We start from the raw sequence: 16,189 nt of genomic DNA on the forward strand, positions 1-16,189 counted from the left end.
TGAGATTTGGGAGCACAAAGTTCTGTTCTTCATATATGCAGTTTACCAGGTGACTACCATGTTTCTGGCCAGGGTTCTTGTTCAGCTCTCTCTTCTCTCTCATGCAGATACGGCATAGGTAAATGGATTAAAAAGTCAGAATGCAAGAACATCAGTAGAACATGGTGTGACCTCTCCAATGAAACATATAACCACGAGGACCAATACTATGCAAGTGTAAAAGCCTTTTTCAGTGGCAACTGTTCCAGATGGACAGAAACTGCACGGTTCAATCCTCTCACTGATAGTAAGGAAAGACAATAAAGTTAGGGGTTCATAGCTGTGATTACATCATGAAACATTTATTAACATTGCATGCTCACCCTCAAGTGCAAAGGAAGAAACTTTTATTTCCTAGCATGTCAAAACTGTTTTTGTTATTGGCAAAACTAGTTGGAGTGTATCTGATAAGAATTTGAGTTTCTATGCCAATTGCATATTAAGTATGTTTGGAAATATATCTACTGTGTGCTGAATAATAGGTGGCCAGTGTTTGAAGGCATGGTAATACTTCACTCTACTTGAAAAACTGGCAACAGTGCATGTATGGTTTGGAGAACACATTAAGAAGAAAAAGTTCTGCAGTCCATAATAATACTTTTCCATTATAGCTCCTACTAACCAGGCAGCGCCCATAACAATAACGCATAGTGCCGTGTCTCTCATCTGCGCCAGACAGAGTGCTCTCCAGAAATTCCCAGTAACTTAGCTCATTTTAGTAAGCTAAAATCTTATGCACGTTGACATAAGTCAAGTCGTAAATTTCAAGGCTTTTTAGTCTGCTAGACACAAGGATTCCTAACCCAAACTCCCAGTCCAGTAGTATCTACACTGTTGATATTAAGGCTTAGTTGCTTATCTAGATAATGCATTTCTAACAATATAAAAGGAATTATTCTAAGTTACAGTTAAGTCCCAAAAATCTATAATGAAACTTAATATCATCCACAGTTTAGGAAATTTTAATATCATGGTAGTCATATCAAATTTACCTTTGCTGTCTGAAATTACTTTATGTAAGTGTATAAACTTATCTTTCCAGCTAAAATTGATCCACCAGCAGTTACTGTGTCTTCCACTGAAAAATCTATATCAATAGTTCTGACTGCTCCTGAGAAATGGAAAAGAACCCTCGAAGAGGAATCTATATCTTTGTATCAAGTCTACTCTGGCCTGCAATATAATGTGTCTGTACTCAACAAAAAAACAAAGAAAAGGGTAAGTTTGAAAAGGCCTTAGAACAGTACATATTAAATCTTTTCACATGTTTATGGAACTTGCACTGTAAGTAATAGGATGGCCGGTTTACTTCATTTGGTTAGAGGGCTTTTCTTTCACCCTCTCCCCTGGTTCTAGTCGCGCAGACCGAAAGCGGAAGACCAGAAGTCCGAAGTGCAGGCAATGAGATGTGTATGGGGTTAGTTCCAAGCTAACATATCCATAGCTCTACACGCCGGCAGAGTCCGTTTCCCAGTGTTCCATTCCCAGCTCTGACGCCGCAGAATCTTGCCTATGTCCCAGTTCCCCATTCTCACCTCTTCCTTCTTAGGAGGCCCAAATGTACCTGCAAGGCACGCCCACAGTCACACCCCTTTCGTACCCCATGGGAGAGGTAAGGAGTGAGGTTGTGCTAAGGTCAGGGACATGCATTTCTTTGGCCTTTTAGTGTTTTATACCTTCCCCCCCCCCCCCAATCCCTGCTTGCCCCTCCCGACTGGTTGCTTGACCTTGCCTTGAGAGAAGAGCCAGGCAGCCTTCCAGTGTATGCTCATGTATTCCACTCCCTCCACACCCTGTAATACTTTAACTGCTCTATCCCTTATTTCTTCTCATTGTACCAAAAGCCCCATCTGGTTTTGGGAAATGCAATACACAGTGTCTTTGTTCTTCACACATAGTAGTATAAGATATAAGACTATCAAAAAGTCAAACCCAAAATTCTGTCTCAGGCTGACAAACAGGCTTATATGCTAAGACATTTATTGAAATATAATTCTGTACATGCCTGTAAAGGCAGGGCACCCACCTCTCGCTGATGCCCCTTTCTGGCCACATGCATCTTCTTTTTTTTAAACCAGTCCTGGTATCAGGCCGTACCCCCAGGTCTTCCTCCTCAGAGACCATTGTTTTGCCCTCTTAATCTGTTCTGGTCCTAGCTCTCCACCTGGGCCTCCTGACAGTTTACTTCCTTCTGGGGGCTTACTGCTGTCCAGATGTAGGCCTTTTGCCCACCCACTACTCCGGGTCCCAGCCCAGGGACCCTAAGAATACCAGCTGTGCACTACCATGTCCTCTTAGCAAAACTGTCTTCAATTCCTTGGGCCACTTCCCTGCAGCCCCACCCTTCATTGATGCCTTACCCTTAGCTCAGGGCTCTTCTAAGCTCAGGCCTAGCAGCCAGCCAGGAGCTCTCCGGTCCATACTACCACTGAGCTATCTGTTGTCCTGCAGTTTCCTTTAACCAGCCAGGAGCACCATCTGCACTCCTCTAACTGCAGCAGAGAACTGTCTGTCTCTGCTGCTACAGCTCCTTTTATAGGGCCCTCCTGAGCCCTGATTGGCTGCTTTCCCTACAGCCACTCTAGCCTGCTTGGAGGACCTATCCACTGCTCTTTTCCTGGGACAAATGTGGCAGGACCCTGAGGCCTCCCTCTGGGTCTAGTCCACCCCGTCGCAATGCCACACATCTAGTTGTAAAACTTATGTGATGAACAACATCCTTTGACTACCACATCTGAACACTGCCCACCAATCCATCTCACCCGATTCAATCTAATATTCTAAATCATGGAGCAGCTTCAAGCAGGCACGTAAGAAAAACAGTGACTTGCTATAAAAATATTTCTACCACCCCCCCCTTCCCTGCATACATACACACACACACACACACCTCTTCCAAATTACAATGCTGTGAAGTGCAGGATAAGCAAATTTAGGCACTGGCCAGGTCCAATTTCTCACAGTTTTGCAGGGCTCAAAACAGGTGCATTATATCATTGGAGAGGGGAGATGCCCAACTTTCAAAGGGGACATCACTAGGTGCAAGCCCTGCAAAGTGCCAAAATATTGGCCAATGACGCTATAACAATTTTATATATAGGAAAGTTATTTTTAGATCTCTTTTGCAGCTGTTTTAAATGTAATTGCTATTTTTTATTTGCCTCCAAGATCAGGCACCTAGTTTAACAAGCAGAGTTTAACAAACTCTTATCCTAATTTTAAAAAATTATTGTAAAACTTGAACACGTGTCTTAAGCAGTCTTCCTGTAACGTGGCGCATAGAGAATAAAAGGTGTAGTGTGAAGGTTCTATTAATACTCATTTGAGCTGTCCTGCATAATTCACTTGTGGATTCACCATTCATGACTACGATTACCAATCTACACCCATTACTCTTTATACTACCCTATCAGCTGTTCCATATTAATATCATGCTGTTTCTTTAAAATGCCTAAAAGCTGCAATTATTCCACAGATGTACTATGAAGAGACACTCTTAGCAGCCTTTTTTCCTCTGACGTCACAGTTTGCTTTTTTAACATAGTGGGACTCCACCAGTGCTGTTCAATAATGGTCCAGCTTTCCAAGCCCATAGAGAAGTGAGAGGGCTTAATTCTGTTCCTATTTAAGTCAAAGTTAAAACTCTCATTAACTCTGGTAGAAGCAGGGTTGGCCTCAATGATTAAATGAAACTAAAAGTAACTTTATTGGACCTTGTTAGGATGCCCTACAGAAAGACCAGAGAGATGTTTCTTGTATATCACAATATCCATCTGAGTATATGCTAGTAGTGTTTCATTTTCTCTCCTTTCTGTAAAGGGGGAATTGGTCAGTAATGTTATAAAATATTACATTAAATAGAAGGTAAAATGCTCAGAGGTAATGTAATAACTAATTCTGTTTTCATTAGTGTTCAGAAAAATGGAAATAATTTAGGCTTAATGGTCTAGCTCACGATAATGGTTAAAATGTTGCTCTTTCCAAGTTGTTTTTGTTTGTTTTAATAAAATCCATCATCTGTGTTTTAGGGTAGGCTCTAAATAAAAGTTACCATCTTCTTTTTTCTAGTGGGTCTTCTCTATTAAAAACAATACACTGGTTGTGCCCCGGTTGGAATCCAATACAGTTTACTGTGTCAATGTACAGACATACGTTACAACACCACTTTTGCTCAGTGGATTTTCCAAAGAACATTGCATTGCTACTCTGAAAGGTATGTACAAATCTGCAACATGTGAAGAGAATGAAACTTAGATCAGAGTTTGAGATTATCACAGTTATATGTCTTGTTAAAACAGGGGAAATTCTAGAATAGTGCAGGTAAGAACTGCCTAGGGTGCCAAATGAAAGGGGCAGTTCTGATTTTGGAAAGTTTCCCCTTCTCTCTTCTCCCACCAGATTATGATCCATTGTACTGATGAAGAATCTCCCAAAATGTTTTTCCCTGGCTGCAAAACACACAGGGTTCTACTGACTGAGGCTCACATGACATGACTTCATCTGTGAGCAGGCTGTTCCTCAGGGCATAAAACTCATCACCTTCAATTCTCTTTCCCTCGGTAGCCCTATGGTCTTTGTTGCAGTTTAATGGATTCCGGAGTCCATTTGTATGCGTGCACGCTCCTTCTCTTTCTCTCTCCCTCCCGACCCACCCAGTCTCCAAATCCAGAGCATACAGGAATATGCCTACACCAATACCAGCAGGAAACACAGCAGACTGTTCAGTTCTGCTGCACGAAGCTGGAGTCTTTGGGTAAAACAATCCTTTCTCAGAAGAAAAGAGGTTCTGTATCCAAGAGAAATCAGGATTAAAACTGTTCTTTCAGTAGGCATTTTTCTCACAGTGAGCAGGGGCGGCTCCAGGCCCCAGCACGCCAAGCGTGTGCTTGGGGCGGCATGCCGCGGGGGCGCTCTGCCGGTCACCGGGAGGGCGGCAGGCAGGCTGCCTTCGGCAGCATGCCTGCGGAGGGTCCGCTGGTCCCGCTGCTCCGGTGGACCTCCTGCAGGCGTGCCTGCGGAGGGAGGCTGGTCCCGCCACTCCGGTGGAGCCGCAGGACCAGCAGACCCTCTGCAGGCACGCCTGCAGGAGGTCCACCGAAGCCGCGGGACTGGCGACCGGCAGAACGCCCCCTGCGGCATGCCACCGTGCTTGGGGCAGCGAAATGTCTAGAGCCGCCCCTGACAGTGAGGGTGAGTTAGGTTAGCTAGTTCCACCGGCAAAGACAAGTGGAATTATCAAAATTTGGTCTCTGGATCAAATGTCACCATTTTCATCCCCTACAGATGCCAAAAATCACTAAATGCAGCACACTCACATCCTCCTTCTAGACAGCAGTGTGACAGGTGCCTGGGACAACTCGTAATATTAAGAAGTAAACTACATAACACAATAACTTCTGTTTTATTAACAGATCCAACAGTAGAGCAGACTGTAACAATCGTATTTGGATGTATTCTGCCCATCATTTTAACAGGCCTCATTATCTCTATGGCAGGCTATTATGTGCACAGGTATATTCATGTCAGCAAGCAAAAGCATCCAGCTAACCTGGTAAGTGCTCCTCATTACTCGCTAAGGCCCCAGTCCTGCCATTTACACTGCACCTATGCAGAGCCCCATTGAATTCACTAAGCCTCCATGTGGGCGTTACAGCCTTCCTGCGTGCCATATATTGCAGGATCAGTGCCATAAGTCCCACTCATATCAAGAAAAGTGCATCACATGCTGGTTGTTAATTTTACTCATTCTTCTGTATTTCTTCTATTAACTGCTGTGCCTGTGTTAGGCATGACTGCCTGGCAGTCTGTCCTAAAAAGATGCCCAAAGTTACTGAACATCAAAATGGAACTATTCTCTTAGTCTTGGAAAGGGTCATTGCTATAAGCAAGGACTAAGGTGCACTGAGGCAAATGCCATTAGTAAGCTGGCAAGATTTCTATATTTACCCAGGGAGATCTATGGAGAGGATTCAGTGAGCAAAAATGATTAATTGGATTAATTCATCACCAAATAGAGGAGAGAATTAAAAATGCAAAAAGTCAAGACCAAATTGAATAGTGATGCTGACTTGGACTATTACTAGATATTACTCCAGTTCACTGTTTAATTATGTTTCTGGAGGATTTAGCATGTCTGCACTGGGCACATTACTTAACTTTCAATTTTAGTATATTTTCAAATACAGTACAATCTGAGTTAGTATATTTTCAAATACAGTACAATCGGCTTTTGTATATTATCCTACTAGCATCCAACTGTACTACTAATTAGATAGCCCAAAGATGTATGTAAAAACATTTACAAGTTTTTCTCTTTCATTTTATTATGTTAACAATTTTTTAAAGAAAATATCTTTAAAAGAATAGGGTGGGGTGTGAGAGGTTTCATTTCTAATCCCTAAAAGAATAACTTTATCTCCTAGATATTACACAGCAAGTTGCACAAACACTGATGCACCATCATAAAAAAATACCTTACTCAGAGTATGTCTACACTAGAAATGCTGTGGCAGCACAGCTGCAGTTGTACTGTAATGTAGACATGTACTACAGCGACAGGGGGGTTCTTGCACTGCTGTAGTAAATCCACCTCTTCGAGAGATGGTATCTAGGTCAACAGAAGAATTCTTCCATCAACTAGCGATGTCTTCACAGGGTTTAGGTTGACTTAACTACATCTCACAGAGTGGAAAATTTTTCACAGGCCTGAGCCACATAGTTAAACCAACCTACCTTTGTTAACTCACTCTCCGTGACAGAGGATGGCATGGAGGGTTTGAAGGAGGTAGAGAGAATGATGGGATTAAACCTATAGCACCATGACAGGGTTGGTGCTGTAGGTGCAGCATCTTACAAGAGTTCTTCCAGGGATTGTGCCTCAAGAGGGTGCAATACTTTAAAAAACCATGGGGCAGTGCAACCATTGTGCTTTTTTTGGACCACCACTGGGCCACTCCCTCCCTCTTATATGGAGCCAGCTTCATCTGGGGATACCAGAACTGGCATTGTCACTAGCAAAGAGCAGCCTTTGCACTCAGGGGAGTTCAGAGTTGCTGCTGTGGCTAGACCCCATGAAGGTACATGTTCTCCAACCTCCACCTCTCGACATTAAAATCATGACTTAAGTAACAAATGAAAATTAGTCCATATCCCAACCACCATTTTGCCACATCTGCAAACTCCTCCCCTGATTGGGAGTCTCCAGCCATGGGGAGGTGGAATAACTAAGATGTTTCAAGTCAGAACTGAAGAGCATTAGGAGACCTTTCTGGAACAGCTTTCGTGCTACAGTACACCTTTCTCAGATTAGTGGTATTAGTCTCTCATTTTACTGAGCATTAAAGCGCTACACTTTTTACAATAAAAAAGGCAGCTTCATGGTTTCTGGTTTTTGGGGTCCCCCCCCAAGGTGTATTTTATTTACAGTGGCAGCACTTGCTGCATTTGAAAGGTTCTGCTGATTGGAGAGAGGTTCTTTGTACTTAAAATGAGGATTGCTGGTAGACACCAGTAATATCTCTCAAACTGGAAGAAACCTAAGTACAGCTATTATTTAACTAGTACTTTGCAATCCTGTAATATTTTCCATCGGAAGATCTTGGATCACCTTGCAAATGCTAACAAGCAAGTTATGACACACACAACTTCTGTGAGGAGTGGGTAACTAGTGATATCCCCATTTGACAAATGGAGGTGCATAGAGGGTGAAGTAACTTGTCCCAGGGTCACAAATGCACTCTGTGGCATAGCTGCAAGTAGAACACAAATCTCTGGACTCTCAGTCCTGTGTTTGAACCCACAACTTCCAATGTGAAGATAAGCCTGATTACTGAATGCACTGTGAACTTTGCCTTAAGGTGAAAGCTTTCTGAATGACCCTACCAATGGACTTGCAGATCCTCTTGTCGCTGCTTAAAGAGAGTGGGCCATTTTGCTCTTCTCCCATCCTCTCCTCCTGAACCCTGACCAGATGGGACCTAATTGTACATTTTAAAAGTAGATGCCAAATAAGTTGCAGTTAGATGGTATCGCTTGTATTTTTTTAAATCACAGTGTCTTTCTATTCCAGGTATTGTACTACACCGATAAATGTGATGAAAGGGTTTTTATGCCTTCTGAAAAAATAGTGGTTAACGTCATCACTATTAATATGATGGGTGAGTACAAGACTTCCCAGGAAACCATTAATTTAATAGGCAGGACCAGCCACAGTTGCAGTTCCAGTCATGATGAAACCAAAGTTGATGATAAGCCTCTGAAAAGAGCATTGGAAGTGAAACACATGGTTGATACTTCTGAAGATGTGAAAATTTTACCTGACTCTGAGCAATATGGGATTTGCCAACATGGATTCCACCCTGTTTTGGGTCAAAGGAATGAAGGGGTTGTAGAGTATGAACTTGATGTGAGGCCTGCAGACCGTTTTCCTGTGCAAAAGCTAAAAGAATGTGGTTTGACAGAGAAACCTTCTGCACCAAGAGAACTGCTAGAGGAGCCACAGATCACTTTGAGGGATTTCGCTGACAATAAAATGGGACAGTCATACTGTCCCCAGCTTGATGTCTGTAACCTGCACATATGTTCGGTGCAGAAACTAAAAGAACTCAATTGGAAGGAGGAGGCTGCTGCACCAGAGGAACTACTAGATGATCCACAGATTGATTTGGGTACTGAAAAAATAGGACAGTCTTACTGTCCCCAGTTAAGAACAATAACACAGAGCCTCCAAGACCAAACTGGGACAACAGAGGTAGAAGAGGAGGATGAACAGACCATATTAGTAGATTGGGATCCTCATACTGGAAGACTTTATATACCTACTTTGTCCAGTTTTGAGAGTGATGAACATGAAGAAGTATTTGAGCACAAAGTGTGTGATCAGCCTGCTAAAGAAGAGGGGCTTTTGTCCAAACTCTGTAAGAGGCAAGCATTTGATGAGCCATCAGAAGACCAAGAACCGTATCTCCTGCAATTCAAGGAGCAATGGGGATTGCATGTAAAAATGGAAGACTGAACAGGCTTCCTTCAAGATGTTTAATGTAAATTGTTGCTTATACCTTCAAGAGATATTTATTTCATCCAAATCATGGCTCAATTTGGCCTAGAGGCTGGATTTGTACTGGAATTATCTAATCTCTGCTATGTTGTCATATTTTTGAAGACTTGTACTGTAAAGAGGATGCTCTATAAGGATTATTCTGGTGTCTTCTTCGTGCTATACACATTAAAACAAATTATCTGTGCTTGAAAACAATTATTTTTAGAGAATGTTAGGAAGCTTTTCTCACTATGCACTGAATAAATCATTAAAAAATAGGAAGGAAGCAGAGAGAGAATCTGAGGCATCTTCTGCCACAAGGATCCTAAAGGCCATGACAGACTTCCATGGGAAAGTTCTTTCACATATTTTGGTAAAAATAAGTAGACTTATTTAAAGGCCCAGTCCAGCCCCCATTGAAGTCACTTGAGAGACTGTTGTAAGCTTCCTTGGGAATTGGATCAAGCTTTAATAAACTCATGACTGCCTCTACTATAAAATCTTCACTGAGAGGTGGGGAGAAAAGACCAATTTTTTGTGGGAATTAACAACTTCTACTGTATATTGTTTTTGCAGAAACATTATCTATGGTGGTCATTAACATTAGAGAAGCTCTTAGAGGCCCCAAATGAGATTTGGGTCCCATTGTATTAGTGTTTGTACTAGTATTTAGTAAAAGATAGTCCCTACACCAAAATGTTTACAATCTAAAAAAAGGTGGAAAAATAGAAATACTGTTATTGCCTGACCAGCCACGCCACAGTCGCTATACCAATCTCTATCAATGCAGTAGCCGTAAATTATTGGTGACACTTTTAACGTCCTCAGAGAAAGTGCATATATTACCCATAAACATTCTAATTACCCTAAATCGATCTTATTAAAATAGGCTAGTTGCTTTTATCAAGCCAAAGTAATCAGCAACAAAATACAGTCTTTCACGTGAAAGCATAGTTGCAGTGACAGGGGGTCACTGGAGTTAACTAACTGAATCGGAGTACCTTGTGCAATGTTGTAGATAAAAAAATCAATGCATTCCTTTAGACAGATAAACGGGGAATATTAAATAGGAGTAAGCAGGTGCTGTTGCTTCTGCATTCAGCATTGATGAAACCATTTATGGGAATAGAGTCCAGTTCTGGCATCAACATTTCAAAATTGATATTGAAAAATTAGAAAGGGTTTAAAAAGAGGTGCAAGAATGATTTCAAGGTCTGAAAAACACACCTTACAATAAAAGACCAAATCTCCTATCTGGGAATGAATATGCTTAAATTCATCCCTATTCAGGACAGCACTAAGGCACATGCTGAAGTCATTCTGAATTCAAGGTAAATCTTAAAAGTTAAGACTCTGCGTATATACTGTATTGAATAGGGATGTCCTGAGTAAGGCCTTGGACCTTATTGAAGAGAAGGCTAAGGAGTGACTTGATCCTGGTCCGTAAGTACCAACACCTGGAGAAGATACCATTATAATAGAGGAGCAGATGAAAGCATAACAAGACCCAGGGCATGTCTCCGCTACTTGAATGGCACAGATATGGTACTACAATTATGCCACTGTAGTGACGTAGTGTAGACACTATAAAATCTTCACTGAGAGGTGGGGAGAAAAGACCAATTTTTTGTGGGAATTAACAACTTCTACTGTATATTGTTCTACATTGACCAGAGGGGTTTTTCCATTGCTGTAGGTAATCCACATCTCTGAGCACCTGTAGCTAAGTTGACGGAAGAATTCTGCTATTGGCCTAGCTGTGTCTACACTGGGGGTTAGCTCAGCTGAACTACAACTCTCAGGGCTGTGAATTTTTCACATTCCTGAGCCACCTAGCTAGGTTGATCTAAATTTTAAGTATGGACCAGGGTCCAGTGGCTGGAAATTGAAGCTAGAAATATTAAAACTTGAATTAGAGTACAATTTTTTTTAACAGCAAGTGTAATTAACAATTGGAACTGCTTACCAATGGCTTTGTAAGATCTTCCTTCACTCAAAAGACTAGAAGTTCTATTGGCATAAATCTGACTCTGGGCAGGCTGTTAATTATTCCCTTGTGAAAGTTACAGCCACTCATTCATCAAGGTCAAAGATACTACTGATCCTGCGGTCCAATGACAGCTTGAGAAAGAAATAGTTCTTCAGCATGACTCCCGCAGTGACGTGCACAGTGCCAGAATCAATTCTCATTTATGTTAGTGATTTGTGCAGGTGCCGGCCTTAGCAGCAGCAGCACCTAACATAAACAGGCATTATCAGCATTGCTTTACAATAAATGCGTCAAATGGCATTAAGAAATGTTGTGTGGCAGTTGACCAAAAGCAGGTCAGCATGGTGGCAATAGCCTGGCGTAATAGCAATGCTGAAAATTACTTGTGATTTCTTATTTCCCGTTACAAATCATGGGCCATCTCATGCCATTTTTTAAAAGCAGAATTCCCCATGGAAATAGTTCTGAATAAATATCAACACACATCAGGAAACTTAATCTTTATTAATTCTATCAGTTCAATACATTGTGGTTATTCTGAATGTTGATCCTTGTTAAATGCAGCATTTGTATATTTGATTATGGATTTTAATGCTTTTGCCTTCTACAGCATGGGTGGGAAAATTATGGGACGCAGGCCAGACCCACCAGCCGTTTTAAACCAGCCCTCAAGCTCCCACTGGGGAGAAGGGTCTGGGGCTTGCCCAGCTCTGGAGCTCCAGCCACGGCACAGGGTCAGGGGCTGCTCCACGCGGCTCCCAGAAACAGCAGCAGGGCCCCACTCTGACACTCCAGCCAGGGAGCAGGGTCAGGAGCCACTCCACACAGCTCCCGGTAGCAGTGGCATGACCCCCCATCTGGCTCCTATGCGTAGGGGCAGCCAGGGGGCTCAGATCTGGATGCTGCCCCTGTCTCAAGCGCTGCCCCCACAGCTCCTATTTGCCAGGAACCACAGCCAATGGGAGCTGCAGGGGCGGTGCCTCTGGAGGGGGCAGCGTGCAGAGCTGCCTGGCCATGTCTCCGCGTAGGACCCAGAAAAGTGACATGCCGCTGCTTCCAGGCACCCCTGAGCCTCTCTCCATGCCCCAACTCCCTGCCCCAGCCCTGATCCCCCTCCCGCCCTCTGAACCCTTCAATCCCAGCCCGGAGCACCCTCCTGCACCCCAAATTCCTCATCCTCTGCCACCCCCCTGAGCCCTCACCTCCAGCTGGAGCACTCCCCTGCCCCAGAGCCCTGTCCTGAACCCTGGACTCCTCATTTCTGGCCCCACCCTGGAGCCCGCACCGCTAACCAGAGCCCGCACCCCAGCCCCAATTTTGTGAGCATTCATGGCCCGCCATACAATTTCTATTTCCAGATGTGGCCCTTGGGCCAAAAAGTTCGTCTACCCCTGTTCTATAGGATCTTCCATCCAAGCATCCCCAAACACTTTACAAACATTAAACAAAGTATCATCATGACCCCACTCTAATTATTACCCCACTATTACAGACAGGAAAGTGGAGGGCAGGGGAAGGTTGACTGAAGCCACATAGCATGTATGATAAGCTGTGGAGCCAGAAATCAACCCCAGATAATCTGATTTTCAGACCACTGTTATCTTTCCCTTTGCCATTATATTTAATAAGGTTTTAAGATTATTTTTAACATATAGAAGGTAATGTTTCTGTTTAGTGTATGATAAAATGTGGACTCACTTCTCTTGCTAATAGTGGTTCATTTACCTTTAAATTGCAAACACAGTAACCTGATCTTACATTTGTAATCTTACATATATCTATATATAAAATGTATGTCCCTAAAGCAGTTTTGTTATAATTAAAAGTGAAATTAAAAGCAACATGTTCCAGTCAAAACAGCAGAGGGAAATCCCAGCTACTTTGCATATTGAAACTGTTGGAGCTTTACTTGTTACAGCCTGGCTTTTCATGTCCATTATTTTTTTAGAGGCTGATTCAGATTTCTCTCTCACCCTTGGGGGGTGGGTGGGGGGTGGGGTTTTTGGATCCAGGCTTTTGACGGAAGTCCATTTCTGTTGGAAAAAATCCTCACTTTTTAAAATGAGGGCCATACCACCAGAGTAAAAGCCCAATCTTGGTCTCTAAGACCCCAATCCTGCAAAGGGCAATATGGCCAATTCTTCAAATGCTGTTACTTTCTTATTGCAACAGATGTTTTAACCCTATTGCTTAAGGCATCACCCCAAGTCCAGCTATGTGGTGAAGCACTGAATAGTAAAGTTAGCTTCCTTTTGTTGCTGTTTAATTTCAAGGGAGATCTTGGCACGATCTTTCACTTCCTGCCTCAGACCCAATGTATCGTTTCCATGGACTGTCAGGGAACAGCGGAGTAGAACATGCCTCACCCTGAACTTTCACCAAAAAAGAGTCGAGCTCTGTAGCCTCCCTTAGCAGGAGAGTGTGAAAAGTGGTCAGAAGCAAAGACCACATCTGCCTCCCCCTGATTTGTGGGGATGACCATTACAGCACTAGTGCTAGGCAGATGGGTGGGGTTTCTATGTAGAACAAAGATCTACCTCAAAACATAATGAAGGAAATGGGGACTCAGAAAACTTAAAGAATATGAACAGAATGGTTTCTAAGGGCTTCTATGAGGCCTCATAATGAAATATCAGCTGGGATGTTACTTAGTGGTATCCTCCAATACCTGCTACCCCATATGTGAGAAAAGGTTGTCCTACCTACCAGGCACAGATTGAGAGGTGATGGGGCAATGTTACTACTAGTTACTTTAGAAGATTGGCATCTTAAGTGCTGGAGATGATGTTAAAATGCCCATCTTCCTGGGGAGTGGACAATGAAGGCTCTTTTCTGATGCGACAGCGACATTTCTGTTCAAAAGCCAAATATTCCAGTAAATAGAAAACCACAGTAATCTCAATCAATTAACTGGATGGTATAGTGTTTTTACTTGCTTTTTACTGCTTATGGTTTTCATCAATAAGATGACAGACCTGTTTCTCGGTTAACATTTATCTCCAGGCTTTCTGCTTCAGCACTGACCTCAGTGACACTTGTTTTGTAAATGTAGTGTATTCTCTCGCTTCTGATCCCAGAGATACACAGCAGATGGCTCTGTTTCATCCAATTGGATTTGATTACTACTTATTTCTGCATGCTTTTCAGTGGAGTACGTGAAAACCTGCAGCGAGGTAGGAGACAGCTGAACTGTAGCCTAGCCTGACCATAGACTCACCAATACATACCAAGCATCTCTATCATTGACTGGTGCTACAGTAAAATCAAAAGCCACTGAGACTGGGCTAAGCTGCTTTTATATGGAAAGTGAGATCAGTTCAACAGCACCTAAATAGGCAAGACAAATGAAGGGTGGAAAGATTTGACAGAGAGAAGTGATCTGACTTGCCTAAAGTCAGAAAGCAGATCAGTGGGAGAATCCAGGTCTCCTGACTCCCAAATGAGGGCCCTATGTAATAGAAAAAACTGTTTCAATTATTTTAAAAGGAGGGAGGAGGGATAACCACTTGAAGATTGAAAATATGCTAGAGGCCAGTGACAGCATAAAGAATTTTGACAGATGGGAGATCTTTTGACAAATGATGGATACCTAAGAAAATGTCACATTTGAAGACAGGCTGTTGACCCTATTCTTGCATTTGTGGTTGTATCTATAGACCTAGATGGTTGCACCATAGGCTTTTGATGTTTTTAATGGTTGGGAGAAAGAGTGAGTTGAAAACTATGGAATCAAGTGAAGCCAGGTGTTGATGAGAAGAGAGAAATCTTTTTTGTCCAAGCTTGCCACCTTCCCATTTTCTTCATGATTTTCTGGAGCTTGGCATTGCATCTAGTGACTTTATTTGGGTCATTAATGAAAAATCAAATGGGCTCTTCAATACTCTTGCTGAATCAGCTGGAGAAAATTGTCCTTATTTCTGTAGCCTTCCACAGCACTGCCCCTACTGAGTAGCAAAAACCCCTGTGGTTACATCCTGCCAACATTAATTATCAGATTAAACTCAAGCACTGTTTAAAATCTTTTTAGAACCCTTTTTTCTTTACCAGGGAAAGTGTTAGGGCTTATTTCAGACACGATATATGTCTCTACCCCTGTCCCAAACTACTTTCACCTTAGGAAGCATTTATATTTAATGATCTGTGGATTGTTGGCAGACCCAAGAGTGATTGATGGCTGTAACTATTACATCACATTAGTATTTCAGCTATGAATACACAGATGAACTGGGCAAGTTAAATGGCCCTTTTTCACTGTTCCAGCCAGATTACTGCCTTCCTGTAGTTCAAGTCCTTTACGATTAGATACTGACTGTAAAGCTGAGCTGTTAACATCAGGCAAGGTCTATCCTTGCTTTTGCATCCTGCATTGGACTGCTGCTTTAACTCCTGGTTTGCCCGTTGGAAAAACACCTATTAGGCTTCTCGTTATATCAGGTACATGCTAACATTGCAGCCCTTTCATTGTAATATCAGTGCAGTGTAGCAGCCCAGCAGGGGCTGTAGTGTACTTACAGCAAAGCCAATATTAAAGCCAGGGAGACAATGGAGGTTTCTGCTGCCAAGATATAGGATGACGTCTTCCAAATAACAGAAGCAGCCATGGGGACTCCCTTTAATTAATTCTCTGAGCCAAGCCATGTTGATTCGGCTGCAGGGAGGTGGGCTGCCAAGGACGGCTGAATTAAACAGAGTTGGCAGAGTATAAGAATATACAAGTTTGTTGCAGAAGCTCAGTGGATGGGTGTTGGGGAAATGGGACTGGTCCTCACCCTTTTCAATCCCTTGAAAGGAGTTTGGTTACTATGTAGCTACCGCCCCAGCAAGGGATCACAAAGGACCCTTGGTGCCAAGCAGTCACTTTCCTATACATGAAAGGGTAGATGGTCTGCTGATGGAAACCACAGAAGGCTGACAGTTCTCACGGACACCCTATAGATGCTACTGAAACCCACACAGCACAACAAATGATTTTACTTGTATCTAATGCACCTCTTTGGAATGTTAGTGCTGCTACCCAAACAGTGCTGTGTTCCTAGGAGGCAGGAGCAGGTTAAGAGGCAGCTGGCCCAGGCTGGAGATCCCATTGTGGGAAATGTATGGCATTCATAAATTCTAAGACCAGA

General features: G+C 42.8%; 1 protein-coding gene across 2 annotated transcripts in view; it reads left to right on the plus strand.

The window, feature by feature from the left end:
* Positions 1 to 9,289, plus strand: part of IL20RA (interleukin 20 receptor subunit alpha) — a 31,932-nt gene extending 22,643 nt beyond the window's left edge. For both annotated transcript variants that reach the window (XM_039532194.1, XM_039532193.1), the window contains exons 3-7: positions 108 to 286; positions 1,082 to 1,257; positions 4,108 to 4,252; positions 5,451 to 5,590; positions 8,108 to 9,289. In XM_039532194.1, coding sequence (XP_039388128.1) covers positions 108 to 286; positions 1,082 to 1,257; positions 4,108 to 4,252; positions 5,451 to 5,590; positions 8,108 to 9,052 — 1,585 coding nt within the window. In that variant the 3' untranslated portion in view covers positions 9,053 to 9,289. The remainder of the gene's footprint in view (positions 1 to 107; positions 287 to 1,081; positions 1,258 to 4,107; positions 4,253 to 5,450; positions 5,591 to 8,107) is intronic.
* Positions 9,290 to 16,189: the final 6,900 nt, after the last annotated feature.

The sequence above is a fragment of the Mauremys reevesii genome, linkage group 3, assembly GCF_016161935.1.
Source record: "Mauremys reevesii isolate NIE-2019 linkage group 3, ASM1616193v1, whole genome shotgun sequence".
Lineage (NCBI taxonomy): Eukaryota > Metazoa > Chordata > Testudines > Geoemydidae > Mauremys > Mauremys reevesii.